The sequence below is a fragment of the Chrysoperla carnea genome, chromosome X (genome assembly GCF_905475395.1).
Source record: "Chrysoperla carnea chromosome X, inChrCarn1.1, whole genome shotgun sequence".
In the NCBI taxonomy this organism is placed as follows: domain Eukaryota; kingdom Metazoa; phylum Arthropoda; class Insecta; order Neuroptera; family Chrysopidae; genus Chrysoperla; species Chrysoperla carnea.
The window spans coordinates 32773310-32795314 of record NC_058342.1 but is presented as its reverse complement, the minus strand read 5'-3'; the positions used below and the strand labels follow the sequence as shown (position 1 = coordinate 32795314).

The 22005-nt window shown below is 30.1% G+C and overlaps 1 protein-coding gene across 5 annotated transcripts in view; it reads left to right on the top strand.

Moving 5' to 3' along the window:
- The first annotated feature begins 1219 nt into the window (after positions 1-1219).
- The window catches only part of LOC123302716 (solute carrier family 12 member 4), a 92063-nt gene continuing 71277 nt past the window's right edge, over positions 1220-22005 (top strand). For 2 of the 5 annotated variants that reach the window (XM_044885776.1, XM_044885772.1), the window contains exons 1-2: positions 1220-1778; positions 2510-2812. In XM_044885776.1, the coding sequence (XP_044741711.1) occupies positions 2602-2812 (211 nt within the window). In that variant the 5' untranslated portion in view covers positions 1220-1778; positions 2510-2601. Of the gene's footprint in view, positions 1779-2427; positions 2813-22005 lie in introns of all 5 variants that reach the window. The other 3 variants (XM_044885775.1, XM_044885774.1, XM_044885773.1) reach the window with 3 other exon arrangements.

The window sequence follows — 22005 nt, the reverse complement described above, 5'->3', positions numbered from 1 at the left end:
CCAATAGGGTATTCTACTATGTCTGAAAAAGTACTTCAAAATGTTGATTTTCCTAATAAAAAGCCACAGAATAAACACGCATTCTTGCCAACCATTTTGATGATGTAATTTTGGTAAAAACAACAGTCGTGTATGTAATTATTATATGTATAAAGTTGATGGTAACATAACCTACAATTACTACGAAAGCCATCAACAAATTAGTAATTAATGCATAGTATTTTTGCCTATATGATGTCACATCATGGCGGCTCGTGTCGTAGTCACGTGATATATGTACATGTTAAAAATTACTTTCAATTTTAATATAATAAAATAATAATGTGATTTTATGACTCAAAATCTCTACTCTCTTCTCTAAGAGGCGACTCAACTCGCCTCAAAAGAATTGCCAATTGAGTCCCTAGTTGCTTGGTGGTGACTAAACTAGACCTTTTGGTATTCTAGCTTGTCTTTAATTTGCCAGAAGGAAGATTTAATTCAAAGAATTACAAAGTGACATGGAGGCACCCCAACGCAATCTTTTGGTATTCCAGCTAGTCTTTCTACGACTAGTCTTTCATTTTTTCCTCGGAGAAAGATGATTTAATTCAAAGAATTGCTAATTAATCTCCTAGAATTATGGAGGCGTCCCAACACGATCTTTTAGCTTGCCTAACGAAAGAGTCACCAATGGAGCATCAACTAGCTTGGGGGTGAATCAACTCGACCTTTTTTGTATTTCAGCTTGTCTTTTACTTGTCCTCGGAGACGGATGATTTAATTCAGGCATCCCAACGCGATGTTTTGGAAGGATTTTAGCCAAAGAGTCACCAATTAAGTCTCAAGTTGGTTGGTTGGTGTTCCAACTTGTTTTTCGATGACCGGACTTTAATTTTTCCTCGGAAACAAATGGTTTTCAGTAAAAGTATCACCAATTTAGCTCCTAATGGCATTTTTCTCAGATGGATGAAAAGAAGGAATCGTTTATAACGATTATCGAATTGAAGAACCATAATTGTCGATTTTGACTATACATATAATAAATATAATAGTCATTTATTATAATACATAAAACATGTAAGTTTGTATGTGTGTGTGTGTGTGTGTGTGTGTGTGTGTGTGTGTGTGTAATAAATAGGGGTGGGGTATCCACAGTGGTATTAGTATTAGTATTAGAGTTTGATGACGAACGTTTGATTTCAGTTTTAGTCGTGTACTTTATTTAGAAAACTTAACTACAAAAGTATAAAACTTCGAACTAGACAGTAGACGGTTACAGAACAGAAGGCACATGGCTTTGGAGTATGGCTCCTCAGAGTTGTTACAGTGATTGTCACTCAACACATTACCTACAACTTAAACGTCTTATTATTCACTTACTACATTTTTAATAGTTTAAAATTGTAACCATTACGATCGTATTTTACATTCGCGGTGAAGTCATCGTGTACTCATAATTCATATTCAATCGCGGACGCGTTCAAGTCAAACTAAAAAACAGTCAGTAAGCATTCAGACTAACAAATAGACGGACTCAATAACTTATAAAACATTTGTTATTGTTTTTGATGTGTAGACGGACGAATCGACACGGAAACATTACCCGCTAATATTTGAGACGCTGACGCCACACAAGGCGACCGGGCAATCAATTCTTTTGTATTCAAATTATTTATGAAACCAAACAATTGTTGAGTGTTGAATCTTGTTGAGGGATGTACTATTTAAAGTGTGTGCAGTGAACAGGAAATAGACAGTTTGTCCACAATACCCTTATCATAACAAAACACCGACCGGTAACCTTATCTTATCGTACATGTGGGGGGTATTTTACAGATGTTTGGAAAAAAAGTGAATTTAAACTTAACAAACAGGTGTTAGAATTCATCAAAATTTTTTGTATAAGCGCGCCTTTTTTCATAAATTAAACCAAAGTCACACGAGTGTCAATTTTAACGCACGTTAGAGTGTTATATAAATAACGTTGGAAAAAACGCACGAAATGTAATCGATTCCATAGAAAATTATCTATTTTCTCGAAAACTTCATGTTAAATGCTTTTTGGATAAGAAAAATATGAGGCATCCAAAAATTAAGACGTATTGAAATGGAAAAATTATCTCCTAATAACCCAGAAATGATTTTTATTTGAAACACTTTTTCGGAAGTAAATAAATAATTTAAATTTGAATCCGTTTTGCACAGTTCCTTAAAAGTTGGCTTTTCGCAAAAAATTTTTGCGAAAATGAAACCAGGAATATTTTTCTTGAAATAAGAATTTTAAAGGAAGAAAAAAAATTTCGCTTTCCTTTTAAAACTCTTAAGTTTTATTTTGATTTGAGTTCTAGCACCTTCAAATTTTTCCAAACACTCTGTTAAGGATGTAATAAAAATAGGAATTTTCCATATAAGAGAAAAATCCAATTTTCGCTTTTCTTGAATCAGGAATCATGAATTGATTGTAGACCATTTGTGTTTATTGTGATAAAACTGCCCTTGACCGATAAAAATTTATTAATATTTACAGTTTGATAACAGATCAGGTACGCTACAAAATTAAGCGCGATTTTTTTTTTTTTGAAAAGTGATAAAATATCATGTGAAATCGAAAGCTAAAATATGAGTGAACGATTCAAAGTAACCCGACCGGTTGATACCAAAAACAATTTACTGTATGGGGATGATGAAGTGGAAACCGATGATCAGCACACGATTACGGAACGATTACTTCCACAAACAACTGATAATCATCATTCATCGGTGTCACAAGTGATTCGACATGGTGCACCCAACACAAATACAACGCAACTTTCACCGAATCATGCACGAGGTAATTTTTACTAATATTATTTTCCACAATGAAAAACTAATTTTACATTTTTTTTATACATTTTCCATTTTAATAATAATAATAATAATGGGGTTTTATCTCCGTTTCTCTGACATATTAGCCTATAACAGAGGCCACTCACATCATTATTTGTTAATCTTTATTTATTTAATTACAAACATATTTACAATTACATTTTGATATGGGTGGAGTCGGTTACTACGTTCTTATCCAAGCGACGACAATGTGATCAATTCTGCACTCCCATTAATTATAAATTGTTCACGCCGCCGCTGCCTGGATTCGAACCCGCAACCTATGTCTAAGTAGACAAACGGTCAAAGACTGACGCCTTAGACCGCTCGGCTATTTAGGCTCTTTAAATTTTTAAATGATTTCCATCGTAAGCTATTCCAAAAGTGTGTTCTTTGTTAGAGTTGCCAATTCTTTGGTTTGCGAGGTGTGCTTCCGGTTTCCGGACACAGATGTGAATTCTTCGGATTTAAAGATGTATGAGCATGACGACAATAATTGATTTTAAGGCTAAACAATTTTTTAAAGGTAGACTTTTACTCAAAGAATATGTGGTTAAAATTTCAGCTTACGTATTCATGCAAATTTTTAAGGAAAAGTCATTGAAAATCAATATAAAATACATTGGCTCTTATGGAGGAATCTCAAAAAACGACATATTTGGAACGTTTTTGATAATTTTCACTTGGAATGAATGAAAACAAATTAAAATAAACTTTTTAATAGAAAGTAAACATATAAGCAATGGTATAAAAAAAAAACCAAGGGTCTCCGCCCATATAAGGGATGTAAGAGTAGGGTAGATTCAGGGTTGAAATTATTTTTATCTTATTTTCAATTTTTTATATATTTTATTTTTTTAGTTGCGTCTTTAACTATTTTAGCAATTAAAACCTCTGTATCTCGAACAAGTTGTTGAAATTTTTTGCATTTTTCTTGAGGTTCCACATAATTTGTAATAAGTTCATCGAAGATCCATCATTTGATGAACAGAGACGACTATAGTTAGTTTATTAATGATTGAAGAGAGATATCTATATTATCAAATTTATAAACATCACTTGCACACAATATATTATATATTTTTGTAGTTGCGTGGTATTATAAAGCTAAAAAAAATCACATTATTTGACTACAAAACATGTATTTGCTTCATATGTATGTATCGTGCAATAAACCCAAACTTTCTTACAATACTATAGGTTTACAATCACCTTAAATATTAATAATCCTTATATTTTATAAAAATTAATTTTGTGTTTTGTTATCTGCATATCATGATTTATTATTAGAAACTTTTATCCAACCGATTTATTCCTAATTTTGTTTTATATGTATGTATCGTGCAATAAACCAAAACTTTCTTACAATACTGTAGGTTTACAAATCACCTTAAATAAATAAAAACGAAAATGAAATTTAGTTTAATGCGAACTTCCTCTAAATTTATTGTTGAATTTATTTGGATTTTGAAGTAGTTATTAAGAATTATTGAGTTAGCTTGATAGTGGTAGTTGTAGAGAGGCGGGGGGGGGGGTGTTTATTTTTATGGCCCTCACCGTATCACCTACATACCACAATTAAATCAATCGATATTTGAAGCCCCATTCACATCGTATTTGTATTACAATCGTATAGAGCTATATAAAATAAATTTAAACACATGCATACATATATTTTTACTTTGACGGTCATTCTTATTCAACTAACCAACCCCTTCAATTTCCCATCCTATTTTATCCCCTACCATAGGGGTTTCTTTTTTTATTTTATTTATTTATATCGAGCCAAAGCTTGTATCAAGTTTGTTATTTTGTTATAATGCTAGACGATGTTTATCAAAGGCTAACTAACTTTTCAATAACTTACTTCATTCACGATAAATTTTTGTATCAGTAATAGAAATATTCACAGATGTGTAGTTCTCGCATTATCAAAGAAAATAGAATTGCTAGGGATACTTTCCTTTTTTGGGAGTGAGTCTCCGGTTTTTGATGTATGCTTACGGGTCGGCGGACAAAGATATGAATTCTCCGAATTAAAGAAAAAATTATAATTTTATTTCTTGTTCCAAAAAAAAAAATTAAACAAGTGAAAACAAACAATTGACTGAGTTAATTGTTGAAATACCATGTATAGACAGTTTTGATGACGCAATCGTTTGTTTTTTGACGTCACGTAAATAAAGAAAGATTTCCACTCTTAAATAGCCACACACACATAACTGATATTCCCATATTAATACATACTACAAAACTTTCACCTAATTAACGCCCTCGTGGATAAACAGTGATGTTTACAAGAAAATATTTCCAACAAAAGTTGTTCATTTGTTCTATCTCTAACGGTTTACAAGATGGGTCTTACGGACCCAAGACCCAAATGCCCTTAAGCACACTAAAAAAATTTCAGCTTGATATCTCTTTTCGTTTTTGAGTAATCGTGATGACAGACGGACAGACGACAGACGACAGACGACAGACGACAGACAGACAGACAGACATACGGAAATGGACTAATTAGGTGATTCAAATTAATTGCCCAACGTGTTATTTCCTAAGCGTTACATTTTTAGACCGTTAGTATATTTTTCGTTAAACCTAGACATAATAAGCTTGAAAATGAGGGGTGAATCCATGGAATTTGATAGAAATAAGGAATAAGAAAAATTAGGGTAGGACAGACTAAAACTTGCTAGAGTAATAACGTATTAGATTGATATACTGCTGATATAACTGCAACTGGTTTGATTAAATTGATTATGATGTTTTAAATTAAAACTGGATTGAAATAAAATTAATGATTCATTATAAAAAACTATAAACAATAATTCATCAATCATTAATCATCAATCAGCAATCATCAATCTTCGATTACGATTAAAATTATTACAATTACAATAAATCAGAATTACAGTTTTATTAATTATTTTTATTATATTTATAAATAAATACGATATGTTAAATCATGATCGTATCCAACTTTCAGCCCAAGGCGGAGCCGAAATCAAAAACACGAAATTTTGATCTAAAGAAGTCAGCAGAGAAGTGCAGAACGCGTGAGCAAATCTCTCATCACGCGACCAAAGATTACCGAACGGTTGGCACGAATGCTGACGGGTTAATTTCTACCCCCCCTCCCCAGTCTCCCTTAGTTTTTATAATGTAGAAAAAAAACTTTTTTAGGGACAAGATTTTATTGTACTAAAAAGTAGAAAATAGTTTTTCTTCAGAGTCACTTATGGCCAGAGGACAATGTTCCATTTCCATACAAGCCCTTCAAGTGGAATCATGAAAAGATATTGATCAAACTTTTAGAGAGCCTGTAACACCCTGTAAATAAATCAATATTTTAATGACGTGCATAAATATATTTTTTTTTTAATAAATATTAAATTCGCACGAATTCACATGTAAATAGCAGAATGAGAAAGCAGCTGCACGTTTACAGCTCATACTAACTCATCTAAACAAATTAAAATCGAATTTATTTATAAATTGTTTAACTAATTTAAATAAATTCGACATCGACTTGGTCAAATATCTTTTTTTATAACAAATTAATACAATTACAGTTCAACTTCTTTATAACTACATACATAGATTTTTTTATTCGACTTTAATAACATTCCTCTTTAATTATACTTTTAAGCCAGATTAGCTAGACCCAAAAGAGAGAGAGAGTTTAATGAGTTTGATAGATTTCACAAATCTTTCTATTTTTCCCATAGCCACATCTCCCGAATCAGGCCTCAGATCGAAATTTGGTAAAGAGCTTTTCAATTTGTCTTGATAAGCTTAATTTACTGGTATCATTTTCTGCAATCAATAACAGAACACCCTGTATAAGTTTTGTGCCTCGTCGTTTTAAAATGTAAAATTTGTAAAACAAAAAACCAATCAGTTTCTTTCTTAAAGCAAAAAGAGAAATTCATAAAATAAGAAATTACTTCCAAGCTAGTGTTGTTTATTGATAGGTTTTACTGTAGCGTTATGAAAATAGAATTATCTGAGTAACAGCTAATATTATGGAATAGGAAAAGAATGTAATGTAAATGGTATGAATGGAATGGAATTGTTTGGAGTTTTTGGAATTAGATGTAATAATTTGATTGTTTTATTATTTGACTGTTTAACTGTTTTAATGTTTGACTGTCACTGGTAATAACTAGTTTTTATTTATAAAATTAAAAAGCATCGCCATACATTGTTAAATTTTAAACATTTAATTAAAGATCTTGATATTAATTAATATAATAAAATATTATTTATATTTATAAATACATAAATACATAATATTAACAATTTTATTGACGTTTATCAATCGTATTGCACCGCACGGCGAATTTAATTTATTACCTTCGTAGCTCTGTGTATATTAATTTTACAGGTAGGGTTGCCAATTCTTCGAAGTTCGCTCTGTATGTCTTTTCGTTTTTTAGTTATCGTGATGACAGACGAGCAGATGACAGACAGACGACAGACAGACGACAGATAAACGACAGACCGACGACAGACAGATAACAGACAGACGACAGACAGACAACAGACAGACGACAGGCAGACAGACAGACAGACAACCGGAAATGGACTATTTAGGTGATTTTATGAACACCTATACCAAGATTTTGTTCATAGCATCAATATTTTTAAGTGTTTCAAACTTGGGACTAAACTTATTATACCATGGTATATTTCATATACATGGTATAAAAATATATTTCGCGTTTTTCTCCAATATTTTTACTAGAACATACCTGCAATTCATATTTTTCCTATTTATCCATAAATCAAGTTGGCCCCCTATGTGTCATCGGCTAACGACGCCCTTGAATAAATGTTTTTGATTAGGAATGGATTTGCAAATGCACTTCCCCCTCTGTCCTCTTGATGATGTCCTTGAATCCTCTCCTAAATTCTTAGTAACTAAGTTGTTGAAATGTTAAACATATTAGAAATTTGTTTGAGCTCGAATATAAATAAAGAAACTACTAAGCTTTAAAAAATAAAACGCTCGAGGCTTGTTTAAAGACATCAAATAGGAAATTTTGTTTAAACATTATTTCAATTAAAAATCGTTAAAAATTTTTTGTCAAACAGTCAAAAAAAATCTATAATCTCAATGATAGTCATCCAAAACAAACACAATGGAGATAAAAAACAAGAACCTTGTATTTTTATATATTAACAAACAAACGGAATTGACAGGATAGCAGGGAAATAAATAGCCATCTATGAATGGGAAATGTAATCATTGTTAAATTTTAGAACACGAGTGTCACCTGTGAATGGGAAATGAAATTATTTTTAAGATTAGACAGTGTGAAGAAGAAAAAAAGGGGAAGTTTCAAGTTTCGTAACATTCTAAGGTGGTCACGTATTTTTACCGATTTACTTTCTGTACTATAATAAAGTTTCGCTTCAAAAACATATTTTTTTCTATTTAATAATCATAGGCTATTGGCCCAAGCAGAGAGGGATTCTGAAATTTTTAATCTATAAATTTCATAAATTCAGCCAACCATATACTTGGGCCAAAAAAATCTATGGGAAGTTTATGTCCAAAAGAGAGAAAGGACGCCTATTTTCATTTGCTCCTCCCTCGGTACACTCATGTTTAGAATTGTAAGAACCGAAGGAATGTAAATAAGATTAGTTAATTTTTAGTTAAAAACAGTATCAGTTCATTGGTAATAAGGAATCTTAATGTATTTTTTTTTAATTCATTGTTTACACCGTTATAACATAGTTAAAAATATTTAAAATAGAGAATAATTTTGAAATGTTTAAACACAGTCCCTTTGGTACTCTCTGTTGATGACGTATTAATATGTGATCTGTCAGTTGGTGACACTTCAATATACTGTTTATTACAGATATAATACCCACGGATGTAGTAATTATAGTATATATCCATGGTAATACCATACAAAATATTTAAGTATTTTATACCATATAGTGTGTTAACAAATCTGACAAGCCACATACTATGACGTCACGTCCGTTTTAAAATTTGAATTTCCGTTTGAGAAATTTGAATTTCTCTCACTGAATTTGTACTTATATTAATTAATTTTAAGTAAGTAAAAAGATATTAAGGAAAAAAAATATTTGAACCTTTAAACTTCATAAATTTTCCATATTGATGTATTGAACCTTTTACAACGATGGCGTACACACACTTTACAAATGCTTTTGATAAATTAAATGTAATATGTAAAAATGTTTTCAATCAAAAATAAATTGTGTTGTGTCATTCTCTGACTGTGTGTAGTCTGAACAACGTTTATTTGTTGAAAAATTTTCAGTTATTTTTAACGATACAGCGCAAGACCTTCAAAATTTGCCTAAAGTGTATTACCACAATTATTTTTGTACATTTTCACATTAAAATTTTATGCATGTGGTTATTATAACATTTTGATAAAAATAGATGGAATATTTTTCATTTACCAAATGGTTCACGATAATGGCACCATTAACGACGCTGCTCCCGAAAACTAACAAAACTGATTTCATTCGAGTATGAATGTTTCGAGGAGTTGATAAGAATAACAAAATCAGCATGATCTGAATACCAGGTAACACTGGAGTGAAGAGAAACGGGGACTCTCCGGTACGAAAATAGTTTTCTTTTTACAAACAATTTGGAATTTCTGATACTATGGCAGCACTTGCAATTTTGGAGTATACCGGAAAAGCCTGTCTTGAAGATCACTTCCTTACCCTTCACTTCACGACTCAAACTGAGCCGTGGTTGAGTCTAAATGGTTCATGAATAAAAAGTTTACGTGGCTGCCTATATTTTATATTTTCTATAGAATATTATGCATAGAGTACGCCATGGCCCAAAATTTGTGATATTATGAATGAGAGAGAAGACTGCCAGTTAGTTCTTATTTGTCCTTGTCTAATCTATATGTCCTTGGCTAGATATTGTTTACATTACACAAAATGTTTATGCATCATATGATTATGACATATGACTATGACAAGGACACATAGGAACTCACTGGCAGTTTTCTCTCTGATTCATCATATCGTCCACTTATAGGCTAGCATATAACTAGCATATTCGTTGTGAGCGTAGTCATGGTAGGGACAATAAAATCGATGCAAGCGCTTCCAGTGAAAATTTTTGGTGATAAAGGAGGCTGTTATGACTAATTTGCAGTTCTTTACATGTTAGTATTATAGAAAATGTCAAATTAAAATTATTGAAAAACACGAATTAATTAAACTTAATGCATTAAAAATTGTGAAAATAAGAAATCAAATTACACAAATATTATTTTTCAAATGTAAATCATCATAATTATTTATTTAAATTTGTTAGACAATAATATTAAATTTTCAATGTAAGTCATAAATGTAATCCATACAATTATATATACATCTATACAATTCTATAATTAAAGTAGTGTATCGTTACCATGGAAACGCCTCCAATAGACCTCACGCACGGTGCGAATACCCATGCATAATATTCTATGATATTTTCAACGAAACAAAAAGAGTAGCGTTTTTTTTTTTAAATGTAGAATAGAATGTGACTTTTTGAATGAAGGTGATTGGTATCACAAAGGAAAACCACACGGCAGATTTTCTGAAAATGAAAATGAATAGCTGTGTCTGTTCATTTAGTGTAGAATTATTTTTTTTGTATAGAATAAGTGTAAATTAAATAACAGAAAAAAAAACTTTTAATAATATTTATATAAAATTGTTTTGAAATGAATAAATAAACATTGTGAGAATGTGAGGTACTCTCAGCTCAACTCGGCTCGGCTTACTACTGTAATACATAGAGGGTACACGGAAAGAACATGCTACGTCACATATACATTCCAACTGAGATATTTTCAAAATGTTTTAAACTATGATCCAAGTCTGAAATTAATACATACAAAAAACATACAGCTTAACAAAGTCCATAAAAGTCCATGCCAGGATTGAATAATACTAGGAAATCATACAACTTTATAAATACATTTTTTGATTAACAAAGTTTACAAAAATCACAAAAAAAGGTCCTAGGTCATCATTGTTATTTAATCGTTCAAAGTTGGCTGAAATAATGATGAATCACATAGGTTATCTTTTTCAATTGGATATTTCTATATCAAAAAATCTAGAGAGTGTAATAAAAAACTATCTAAAATATTTAGACAATCTTGTAGTTTATAAAAATACCATCAAAATATAAGGTTGTCGATGATATAACAATAAAATTATAATTTAATTTGAGTTCATCGAAGATTCATCATTTGATGAACAGAGACGATTGTAGTTAGTTTATTAATGATTGAAGAGAGATATCTATATTATTAAATTTATAAGCATCACTTGCATACAATATATTATATATTTTTGTAGTTGCGTGATATTATAAAGCTAAAAAAAATCACATTATTTGAGTACAAAGCATGTATTTGGTTTATATGTATGTACCGTGCAATAATCCAAAACTTTTTTTACAACACTGTAGGTTTACAATCATGGTAAAAATATGTCATTGTTGTAAATGCAACCAAAGAAAAGACCCTTAAATACCGTATTTTCGGTTAATAAAACATAAAAATGTGTTTATACACGTTCTTCCCATGTGCCGTTCTTATTATAGCCCATATACCTGTACATTTTACGTTCAGTCCACCAACATAGCAAAAAGCGAACGATCATGGTGTGCGTTCAACGAACACTCTAAACCATGTTAATACATGTACATAGCATTCAACCTTAGATCTTTTATATTCCAGACAACGGAACTATTTAGCGACATCAAACAAAAAGTGCAATTGAAATAAGAGTAGTTCACATGTTTGTAGATTAGCTCACTTGTTTTTTCTTTATTTCTCTGGCTATCAGTGAACAATCATGAGGGAAAGGGAATAGCCGGACAAGCAGCATTGAAATCTATGTATTTAAGGATGTATGAGCTCGGTAGAGGGAGTATAAGTTTAAGAAATATATATTTTGATGATAACTTATATTATAACTTGACGAAAAGTAAGAATAAAATTTTTCGATAACTAGCGTAATTTTCAAAATATCGAAAATTAAAAATTTTGTTTAATTATTCAGCTTTCGATATTTCGAAAACCAAGGCACATATCGAAAAATTTTATTCGTATTTTTCGTCTACATTCATGAAGTCATAACAAAATTCATCATCAAAGTTGAAAATAAGATAAAAATAATTTCAACACTAAATCTACCCTGCTCTTACATCCTTTATATGGACGGAGACACTTGGTTTTTTTTCTTTTCTATGCCATTGCTTATATGTTTACTTTCTATTAAAAAGTTGTTAATAATAATAATAATGGGATCTAATTCCCGTTTCTCTGACAAATACGCCTATAACAGAGGCCACCCACATCATTATTTATTTAATTACAAACATATTTACAATTACATTTTGATGTGGGTGGATTCGGTTACTTCGTTCTTATCCAAGCGACGACATTGTGATCAATTCTGCACTCCCATTAATTATAATTGTTCACACTGCCGCTGCCTGGATTCGAACCCGCAACCTGTCTCTAGATAGACGAACAGTCCGTGTCTAACGCCTTAGACCGCTCGGCCATTTAGGCTAAAAAGTTGTTTTTAAATTTGTTTTCATTCATTTCCAGTGAAAATTATGAAAAACTTTCAAAATATATCGTTTTTTAAGATTCCTCCATAAGAACCAATGACTTTTTTCTTAAAAATTACACATATTTTTTGAGTAAAAGTCTATAAAAAAATTTTGAGCCTTTAAATCAAAAATTGTTGTCATGCTCATACATCCTTAACAGAGGCACCACTAGTGCTACTTCACAAAAGTGTTGAAGAGACTATAACTTTATGGTTATAAAGTTGATCTATCTATATGATAAATTACAACGTCTACGACTCTGATACAGATAGAGTTTTTGTTAGTTAAGTGAATTTGAACTAATTGATAAAGCAAACTGTAGTTGAGCTGAGTTGTGGTCTTTGAGTCCGTGAGTCTATGAGTCTGTTTGTTAATACACAACTCAATAACACTTGTATAGATACCATACCATACTCACTAACTACTTAATTATTCCCGAGTGGAAATCATTTTCCATTGATATTGATTTTTCCACTGTTATCTTGTTTTTATTTCAAATCTTTCGTTATTTATGTTTAATTTTTCTTTCATCAAAATTGGTCTCATCAAATAGTTTGATTTAAAAAAAAATAATTATATTACGGTAAATTGAAGATATTCTATTTATGGTATTTTTTCGTTAAATTCTACTATTTTTGAAAAAGTACTTCAAAATGTTGATTTTGCTAATAAAAAGCAACCATTGTATTTCGGAAAAATACACACGCTTTCTTGCCAAAACGCGGGCATTTAATTTGATGACGTAATATCGGTATCATTACACGAAATAACACAAATAAGTTTGACAGATATATTCATAGACATCTGATTATAATAAATATAAATACTTATTATCTATGGATATATTATACTCAGCTGTCTACACTGAACTAACTGATGGTCTATGGCTCATACCGCTATGACATCATAGCAAGGCTTACCCGCGTTTTAGGCCACGTGATATATAGTTTAAAAATTACGATTTTTAATTTTAATATTTTAAAAGAAAAATGTACTTTTCTGACTCGAAATCAGAATATTTAAGTATATTTTTACATAAATTTTAACTTTTTTTCAAATTTCTTGATTTATTTTTGACTAACGATAATACCATATTGGTCGTACTCATGATTGAAAATATTATTATTGCAGATTATTCCATTTTTAAGCTAAAACTTTTATCGTAGTTTTAACGTAGTTAATACGTATCGTAGTTATTAATATAGTTTGTGTTAAGGGTTGTTTAAGTGAGTGCTTAAGGGTTAAACTATAATTTATTTTCCTACAAATTAAAATCCTTTTCACATAACGTATATTTCATAATTGATGGCGGTTGCATTGCAGAATTCAGTGTTTTTTCTTATGTCCCATGCACTATTTAGTTTTGATTTCAGTTTAAGATACTGAGTTCATAATTCAAATGCGAAAGGTTAAAAAACTAACAAAAAAATTATAAAATTAAGGGCGTTCACGCCAGGGGGTGCAGATATATACAACATGTTTACCATATGCACTATGTCCAGGATTGCAAATACAGTGGAACCTGGTTAAGTCAACCCTAGACTCGGGTTTTATTCCCGATTCCTGTGTCATTTGTTCGTTTTTTTCAATTTGTTTGAGCTTCAAATATCGATTGAAAAAAGTTTTGGTTTATTGTACGGTACATACATATAAACCAAATACATGCCTTGTAGTGTTATTTTTAGTTTTGTAATACTACGCAACTACAAAAATATATAATATATTGTGTGCAAGTGATGCTTATAAATTTGATAATATAGATATCGCTCTTCAATCATCAATAAGTATAGTCGTCTCTGTTCATCAAATGATGGATCTTCGATGAACTCATAATTAAATTAAAATTTTGTTTTGATATCATGGACAATCTTATATTTTGATGGTATTATTATAAACTACAAGATTGTCTAAATATTTTAGATAGTTTTTTATCACACTCTCAAGATTTTTTGATATAGAAATATCCAATTGAAAAGGATAACCTATATGATTCATCATTATTTCAGCCAATTTTGAACGATAAAAAGAATTAATAAAAAGCCCGTTGATCTAGGAATTTTTTGTGATTTTTGTAAACTTTGTTAATCAAAAAATGTATTTATAAAGATTTCTTGAATTTTGATCTTGATTGATGATTTTTGTGTATAAAATTGTCCAACAAAACGGACGAGTAACGGCTTGTATTTAAGTATTAGTTAAGTAATAATTACATAAGTATATTAATTTTTATAGTTACAAAATACAGTTATGTCTGGAGTTAAGTAATTAAAGTCAAAACAGTAATTATTGTTAAGTAAATGTTTAGTAAACAAGCTCATTAACTATAATTAATAATTATAATATTTAAAATAAAAGAATTGAATTCAATTGACTCAACTTATATTGAATTGGATTCAATTGAATTGTTACTTTCATAATTCATTTTATACTATAGTCAAAATTTATTATAACGATGAACTGGTTATTACGACCAATTTATATAACGTTTCAAACTCAGGGCCGGATTAAGAATGTACGAGCATCAAGGTAATTTTAAATAAAAAGCTTGATTTTTTTTTAAATTCTCTAAAATTAGTCGGTGGAAATTAAAAAAAATATTTAAATTAAAGTCGAAACCTTAATAAATTATTTAAAATAAAAAAAATAATAAAAGAACGTTGTGTTCGACTAACTAAGGATGTATGAGCACGGTAGTGGGGATATCTAGCATAATTTTCAAAATATCGAAAATTGAAAATTTTGTTTAATTATGCAGCATTTGATATTTCGAAAACCAAGGCACATTTCGTCTACATTCATGAAGTTATAACAAAATGCACCATCAAAGTTTAAAATAAGATAAAAATAATTTCAACCCGAAATCTACCCTACTCTTAAATCCCTTATATGGACGGAGACACTTGGTTTTTTTTCTTTTCTATGCCATTGCTTATATATTTACTTTCTATTAAAAAGTTGTTTTTAAATTTGTTTTCGTTCATTCCAAGTGAAAATTATCAAAAACTTTCAAAATTTCTCGTTTTTTGAGATTCCTCCATAAGAGCCAATGTATTTTATATCGATTTTCAATGACTTTTCTTAAAAATTTGCATGGATGTCTATGCTGAAATTTTAACCACATATTCTTTGAGCAAAAGGCTACCTATACAAAAATTTTGAGCCTTTAAATCATACATTGCTGTCATTCTCATACATCTTTAAGCGATATCGTTATAAAAGATTTTGCCTGCATTACATTTCCATTACATTCTTAAAATATAACTAAATTACATTCTAATCATAATCATAATCACATAATGATTGCATTGAAGCGGCACGGCACGCTCGCTTGATTCGTTATAATTGATATGATTATTTTTTTTGGGCCATATCAATTAAACGTAATTATGTCATGCTAGTGCTAATGCTGATGTTAATGTTTTAAAATTAATGCTGATGTTCGTTTAATATTAATTAATTATTAATAATAACTGATTCAAACCAGCCATAATTATTATCATAATTAATGTAAGTATTTATGTTATATCCTGTGGTTAATTATACCCTGTATATATGAAATATATATCAAGGTATATTAAGTTTAGTCCTACACTGAAACAAAATTTAAAATAATGACAACCTCACCCCGAAGTTGGCGGTTTTACATTGAAATAAAGTAAAAATAGTTTCAAACAATTTTCTAATGATTGGAACAAGTACAGCTAAATATTTGTATTTACAATAGAAAAGTATTGAATTTAAAATATGAATTCATTGATACAAAATCATTGAAGTCAAATAAACAAAATCATTACTTCTATGAAAGAGATTGATTTTAAGTTTTAAGTCATGCATTTTATTGATGGAAAATAAAATTGAACTTAATTGGATTATATAATCGTGTAAATAAAGCAAATCGATGAATTAAAAGAAAATTTCTTTGAGTTTGCTTTAAATATAGAATTTGGTTATTACGAACAGATAGCTGTTATGTCTAAAAAATATGTGATTGTGTCAACTATAAGAAGATTGTTGATACTAATTTATAAAGAGTTTGAAATAAACTTATTGATCATTTTTCGCTTAATTTTCCGCCCGCTTCACTGGGCTTAAAAGTAAAAACCACCGCTTTATAGCCTTCACCTACCTTGAGCTCATTTATTCTCCTTTCATAACACTTGAAAGGATTGTTTTACGCAGCTAAAAGATATGCACAGTTTTCAATTTTTGAAATTGTAAAATAGTAATAATTCATTGAGTATATCAGAAAAATGGCCATGAAGTGTTTGACATTTACTATTTTAAAGATTTCTGTGTTCCAAAATTGGAGCAAATGTAGAAATTTCTTGCTTTGTTTGATATCCTAAAAGTGATTATTTTTGATACTAAGATCAAATATAAACATGACGTGTGGTTATAATATAGAACCTTATACAATTTTGTATGTGTGCACACTTGACAACGTTTTTTGTTGTGAGTTAATTTTATTAAGAAAGTTTTTTTTTTCGTATACACAAGAAGATGTTATCAAAAGAGTTTGAATTGTGGTTATATTTATGGAGCTTTGAAGCTCGTTTCGTGGTTGCATATATAGCTCAACTCAACTTACAAGTGGTTGGCTAGATTGTTTGATATACCGCGTAGCCGTATACCCATACCATAGCCGAAGAGTTACGTACCATAGGTATATTTTAAAATATTAAAATATATACCTATCTTCTTGTTCATTGTCAATATAGTACGACCGCTAATCCTGTAAATTGTCTTGTTTTGCTTTTTGTCGGCCACTATAAAGGATGTACTCCACTACTACATTGTCAAAAAGTTTTGGATTATATGTACGGTAAAAAATATTTAAGGAGAAAATATTTATACAGGCTGTTCTAAAATTGATAGTAGAAAATTATATCAGTAAATTAAGCTCATAAAGACGAACAAAAAAGCTCTTTACCAAATTTCGATCTGAGGTCTAATTCGGGAGATGTGACTATGGTAAAAGACGGTAAAAATAGAAGGATTTATGTATTCACAGGCCTATCAAACTCATTAAATTAGTAGATGTCGCTTTAGATTATCGAGGGGACTATCATAAAACATTAGTTGATTGTAAATTGATTTAATTGGGTAGGTAATACTAAAAAAACTATTTTGTTATAAATAAAGACAAAAAAAAAAACAACATATTTATCAAATTATTTCACCAATACAGAGACACTTAGATGTGGGAGGTATCAACATACGGAGGGGATTAAATTGTGTATTAATATTAGTACAATACAATGCAGATAAGTATCATATAATTCCTTATTCCTTATCAGCAATCTCGGAAACGGCTCTTACGATTTTCAAGAAAATTAGTATACAGGAGGTTTTTGGGCCGAAAAATCGATCTAGCTAGGTTTTTATTTTTAGAAAATATCGTTTTATTCGTGTTTTCAGGAAAAATTGAAATATTGAATGCAAAATATGACTTTTTCTCACATCTATTGGCGATAAAATAAAGTAGGTTCATTACCGGGACATTCAAATTGCGATTTGTGTGGAGACATTTTAAATGGTTCTTACATTGGTGATAAAATGTGTACCTTTTTTACTAAAAAAAATATCAAGTAAAGCTCGGTACTATTTCTAAAAACAAGTGAAGATTATTTTGATGGCAGTCAAAGCTGCTGTACTATTAAATGGCTGTGTCTGTATCACTGGACGAACCACTCACTAATAGTACTCACTAATAGTAGTAGCAAGCAATGCGATGCTTTTTAATGACATTTAGCAAACGTTCATCATCAAGCACTCACTAGTCTTTAGCTTTACTCTACAAATAAACTAGGTCATATTATTATCATCTACACCTTCAACCAAACTAAACTTTCTCCCTACACTCTACACAGGGAGTGGCGTGCCTCTAACTAAGTGCGATTTCTCGAATCGATTTCAATAATTTTTAGAAAATTTTTTTTGAAAAATAAAATGAACTGTAATAAAGGTTCAAAATTTGTTTATAGGTAGATTTTTACTGGAAAGTTAAAAAATTTCAGATTAAGTATCATGCTTTTTAAGAAAAAATAATTAAGGGATGTCCGAGTAGGGTAGATTTAGGGTTTAAATTATTTTTATCTTATTTTCAACTTTGATGATGGATTTTATTATAACTTCATGAATGTAGACGAAAAATAAAAATTGAGATGTTACATTTGCAAGTTGTTAGCAGAGAACTTAACGCAGTATGCCGAAGGGTGGGAAATGGGTTTAAAAAGACGAAAAGTGGCGTGAGGTATTTTATCTATGGGTCTTTATAGACGAAGAAACGAAGGAATCAAGTTCGAAAAATTTGTGCAGTAGTCGGATTTGAATGTGGTTTTCGGCATTCGATTCGTTAGATAGGCAAGAAATTTTTTGACCTAGTTTTATTTATAATAAAACTTTTCGAGAAATTCGTCAAATAATCAGTCCAAACTCGTTACTCGGGGGTTTTTAGGATCGCTGAACACAAATATCTATGTAATATGATTATATGACAAATTTGATCGACAACTCCAGGAGGCGACGGGGATGCCGTAACACCAGGTACCTCTGAGATCAATTCGTGTTCAGCGATTTCAAAACTCTCTTGTAACAAGACATGCATTTTATTATGGATGAAAATAAAATTGTACTTAGTTAGAATATATAATCGTGTAAATAAAGCGAGTCGATAAATTAAAAGAAAAATTCTTTGCGTTTGCTTTAAATAGAGTATTTGGTTATGATGGTCGCATATCTATCATGTTTCGTCCATATGTGATTGAGCCAACTACATGAAGATTGTTGTTACTAATTTACAAAGAGTTTGAAAGAAACTTATAATATACTAGCTTGATACCCACCCACTTCTCTGGACTTAAAAGTAACAAGTGAAAACAAACAATTGACTGAGTTAATTGTTGAAATACCATGCATAGTCAGTGTTGATTTCTTTATCACATTACACATACAAACATTTGACACATACATAACTGATAATCAAGTATAGTACATATTATAAAATTTCCGCCTAATTGGCGCCCTCGTGGGTAAACAGTGATGTTTACGAAAAAATGTTTCAAACAAAAGTTGTTTAATTTTTGATAAGGAACATTTTTTTACATTTAAACTTTTGTTCTATCTCTAACGGTTTACAAGATGGGTCCTACGGACCCAAGACCCAATTGACCTATGATGCTCATTTACGAACTTGACTTCACTTTTTACGTCCTGAGTACGCTGTAAAAATTTCAGCCCGATATCTTTTTTCGTTTTTGAGTTATCGTGTCCACAGACTAATTAGGTGATTTTATGAACACCTATGACAAAATTTTTTTCCTAGCATCAGTATTTTTAAGCGTTACAAACTTGGGACTAAACTTAATATACTATGTATATTTCATATATGCATGGTATAAAAACCACCGCTTTATAGCGTATACTGTTCAAATTTTTCGAACTATAATCATTTTTTGTGCTTCGTTTTTTCGTCTATTAGTGACCAATGAGTGCAATACTAAATTGCAGCTATGTCTATATGTAGATAATTATTGTATAAATATGCATTTTAAATATTAAAAATTCATATTTAAATGTCATATACAGATTAATGACGTCATTTACCATGGTTTATGTTATTATAATTTTTGATACTACAGGTTTATGACGTCAACATTATTTTAAAACTATTTTAAACTAATATTCATTTATATTTTAGTTAAGTAGCAACAATCAGGGATTTGTTACTATTTCTGTAAATACCCTTCAAAAAAATTTCATCGTTCAATTAATCTGATTATAATTAATCTGATCCATGATTGATTGCTACTTTAAAATATAAATGAATAGATATTTGTAAAAATAGTTTTCAATAATGTTGACGTCATATGAACACATCAAATCATCAAATTATAATTATGACATTTTAATTTTATTACAATCATTTTGAAAATTTAAAATACAATTTTAAGTCTTCACTTCTGTTGACAGTCCTTATGACTGCATCCGATATTTTTTATACCATGTATATATGAAGTATACATAGTATATTAAGTTTAGTCCCAAGTTTGTAACGCTTAAAAATAATGATGCTAGGAAAAAAATTTTGTCATAGGTGTTCATAAAATCACCTAATTAGTCCATTTCCGGTTGTCCGTCCGTCTGTGGACACGATAACTCAAAAACGAAAAAATATATCGAGCTGAAATTTTTACAGCGTACTCAGTACGTGAAAAGTGAGGTCAAGTTCGTTAATGAGCATCATAGGTCAATTGGGTCTTGGGTCCGTAGGACCCATCTTGTAAACCGTTTGAGATAGAACAAAAGTTTAAATGTAAAAAATGTTCCTTATCAAAAATTAAACAACTTTTGTTTGAAGCATTTTTTCGTAAACATCACTGTTTACCCGTGAGGGCGCCAATTAGGCGGAAATTTTATAATATGTACTATACTTGATTATCAGTTATGTATGTGTCACATGATTGTATGTGTAATGTGATAAAGAAGTCAACACTGACTATGCATGGTATTTCAACAGTTAACTCAGTCAATTGTTTGTTTTCACTTGTTTTATTAAAGAAACAAGTGAAGACAAACAATTGACTGAGTTAATTATTAAAATACCATGTGAGTATAGACTGTGTTGATGACGCAATCGTTTGTTCTTTGACGAAACTTAAGTAAACAAAGATATCCACTGTTAGATAGCCACACATACATACTATAAAATTTGCATCTAATTTGCGCCCTTGTGAGTAAACAGTGATGTTAACAAAAAAATGTTTCAAACAAAAGTTGTTTATATTTTTATAAGGAACATTTTTTACACGTAAATTTTTGTTCTATCTCTAATGGTTTACAAGATGGGTTCTACGGACCCATCGCAAATTGACCTATGTTGCTCATTTACGAAATCGACCTCACTATTTACGCCCTGAGCACGCTGTGAAAATTTCAACTTGATATCTTTTTTACGTTTTTGAGTGATCGTCATGACAGACAGATAGACGTCATGTTCATAGCATCAATATTTTTAAGCGTTACAAGCTTAGGGACTAAACTTAGTATACCTTGATATATTTCATAAATACATGGTATAATTACAAGAATCTGGTGAAGAAGTCATGATTGAGATTTTCAAGATATTTTGTTTACAAAAAAACATTTAAGCTTCAAAAGCTTCAAAATAAAGCACAATCTTATATATTATTACTCTAGCAAGTTCTTTTCTTTCCTACTCTTATCTTCCTTATTCCATTATCAAATTCTATGATTCATTTTCAAGTTTATTATGTCTAGGTTTCACGAAAAATATATGGTTTCATGGTCTAAAAATGTACCGCTTAGGAAAAAAATCGCTTGACAAATAATTTAAACGAAAAAATATCATAAATTTAAATAAATTTTAATAATAAGTTTATTAGGTGAACATGTTAGTTTTTACAGATGTTCTCCTAATACTCAAGACATATAATTACTACTTTTACCAATTTTTTTCTCCACTTTCCTAGGAAATTTGTTGTTTATTGTTTTACCCA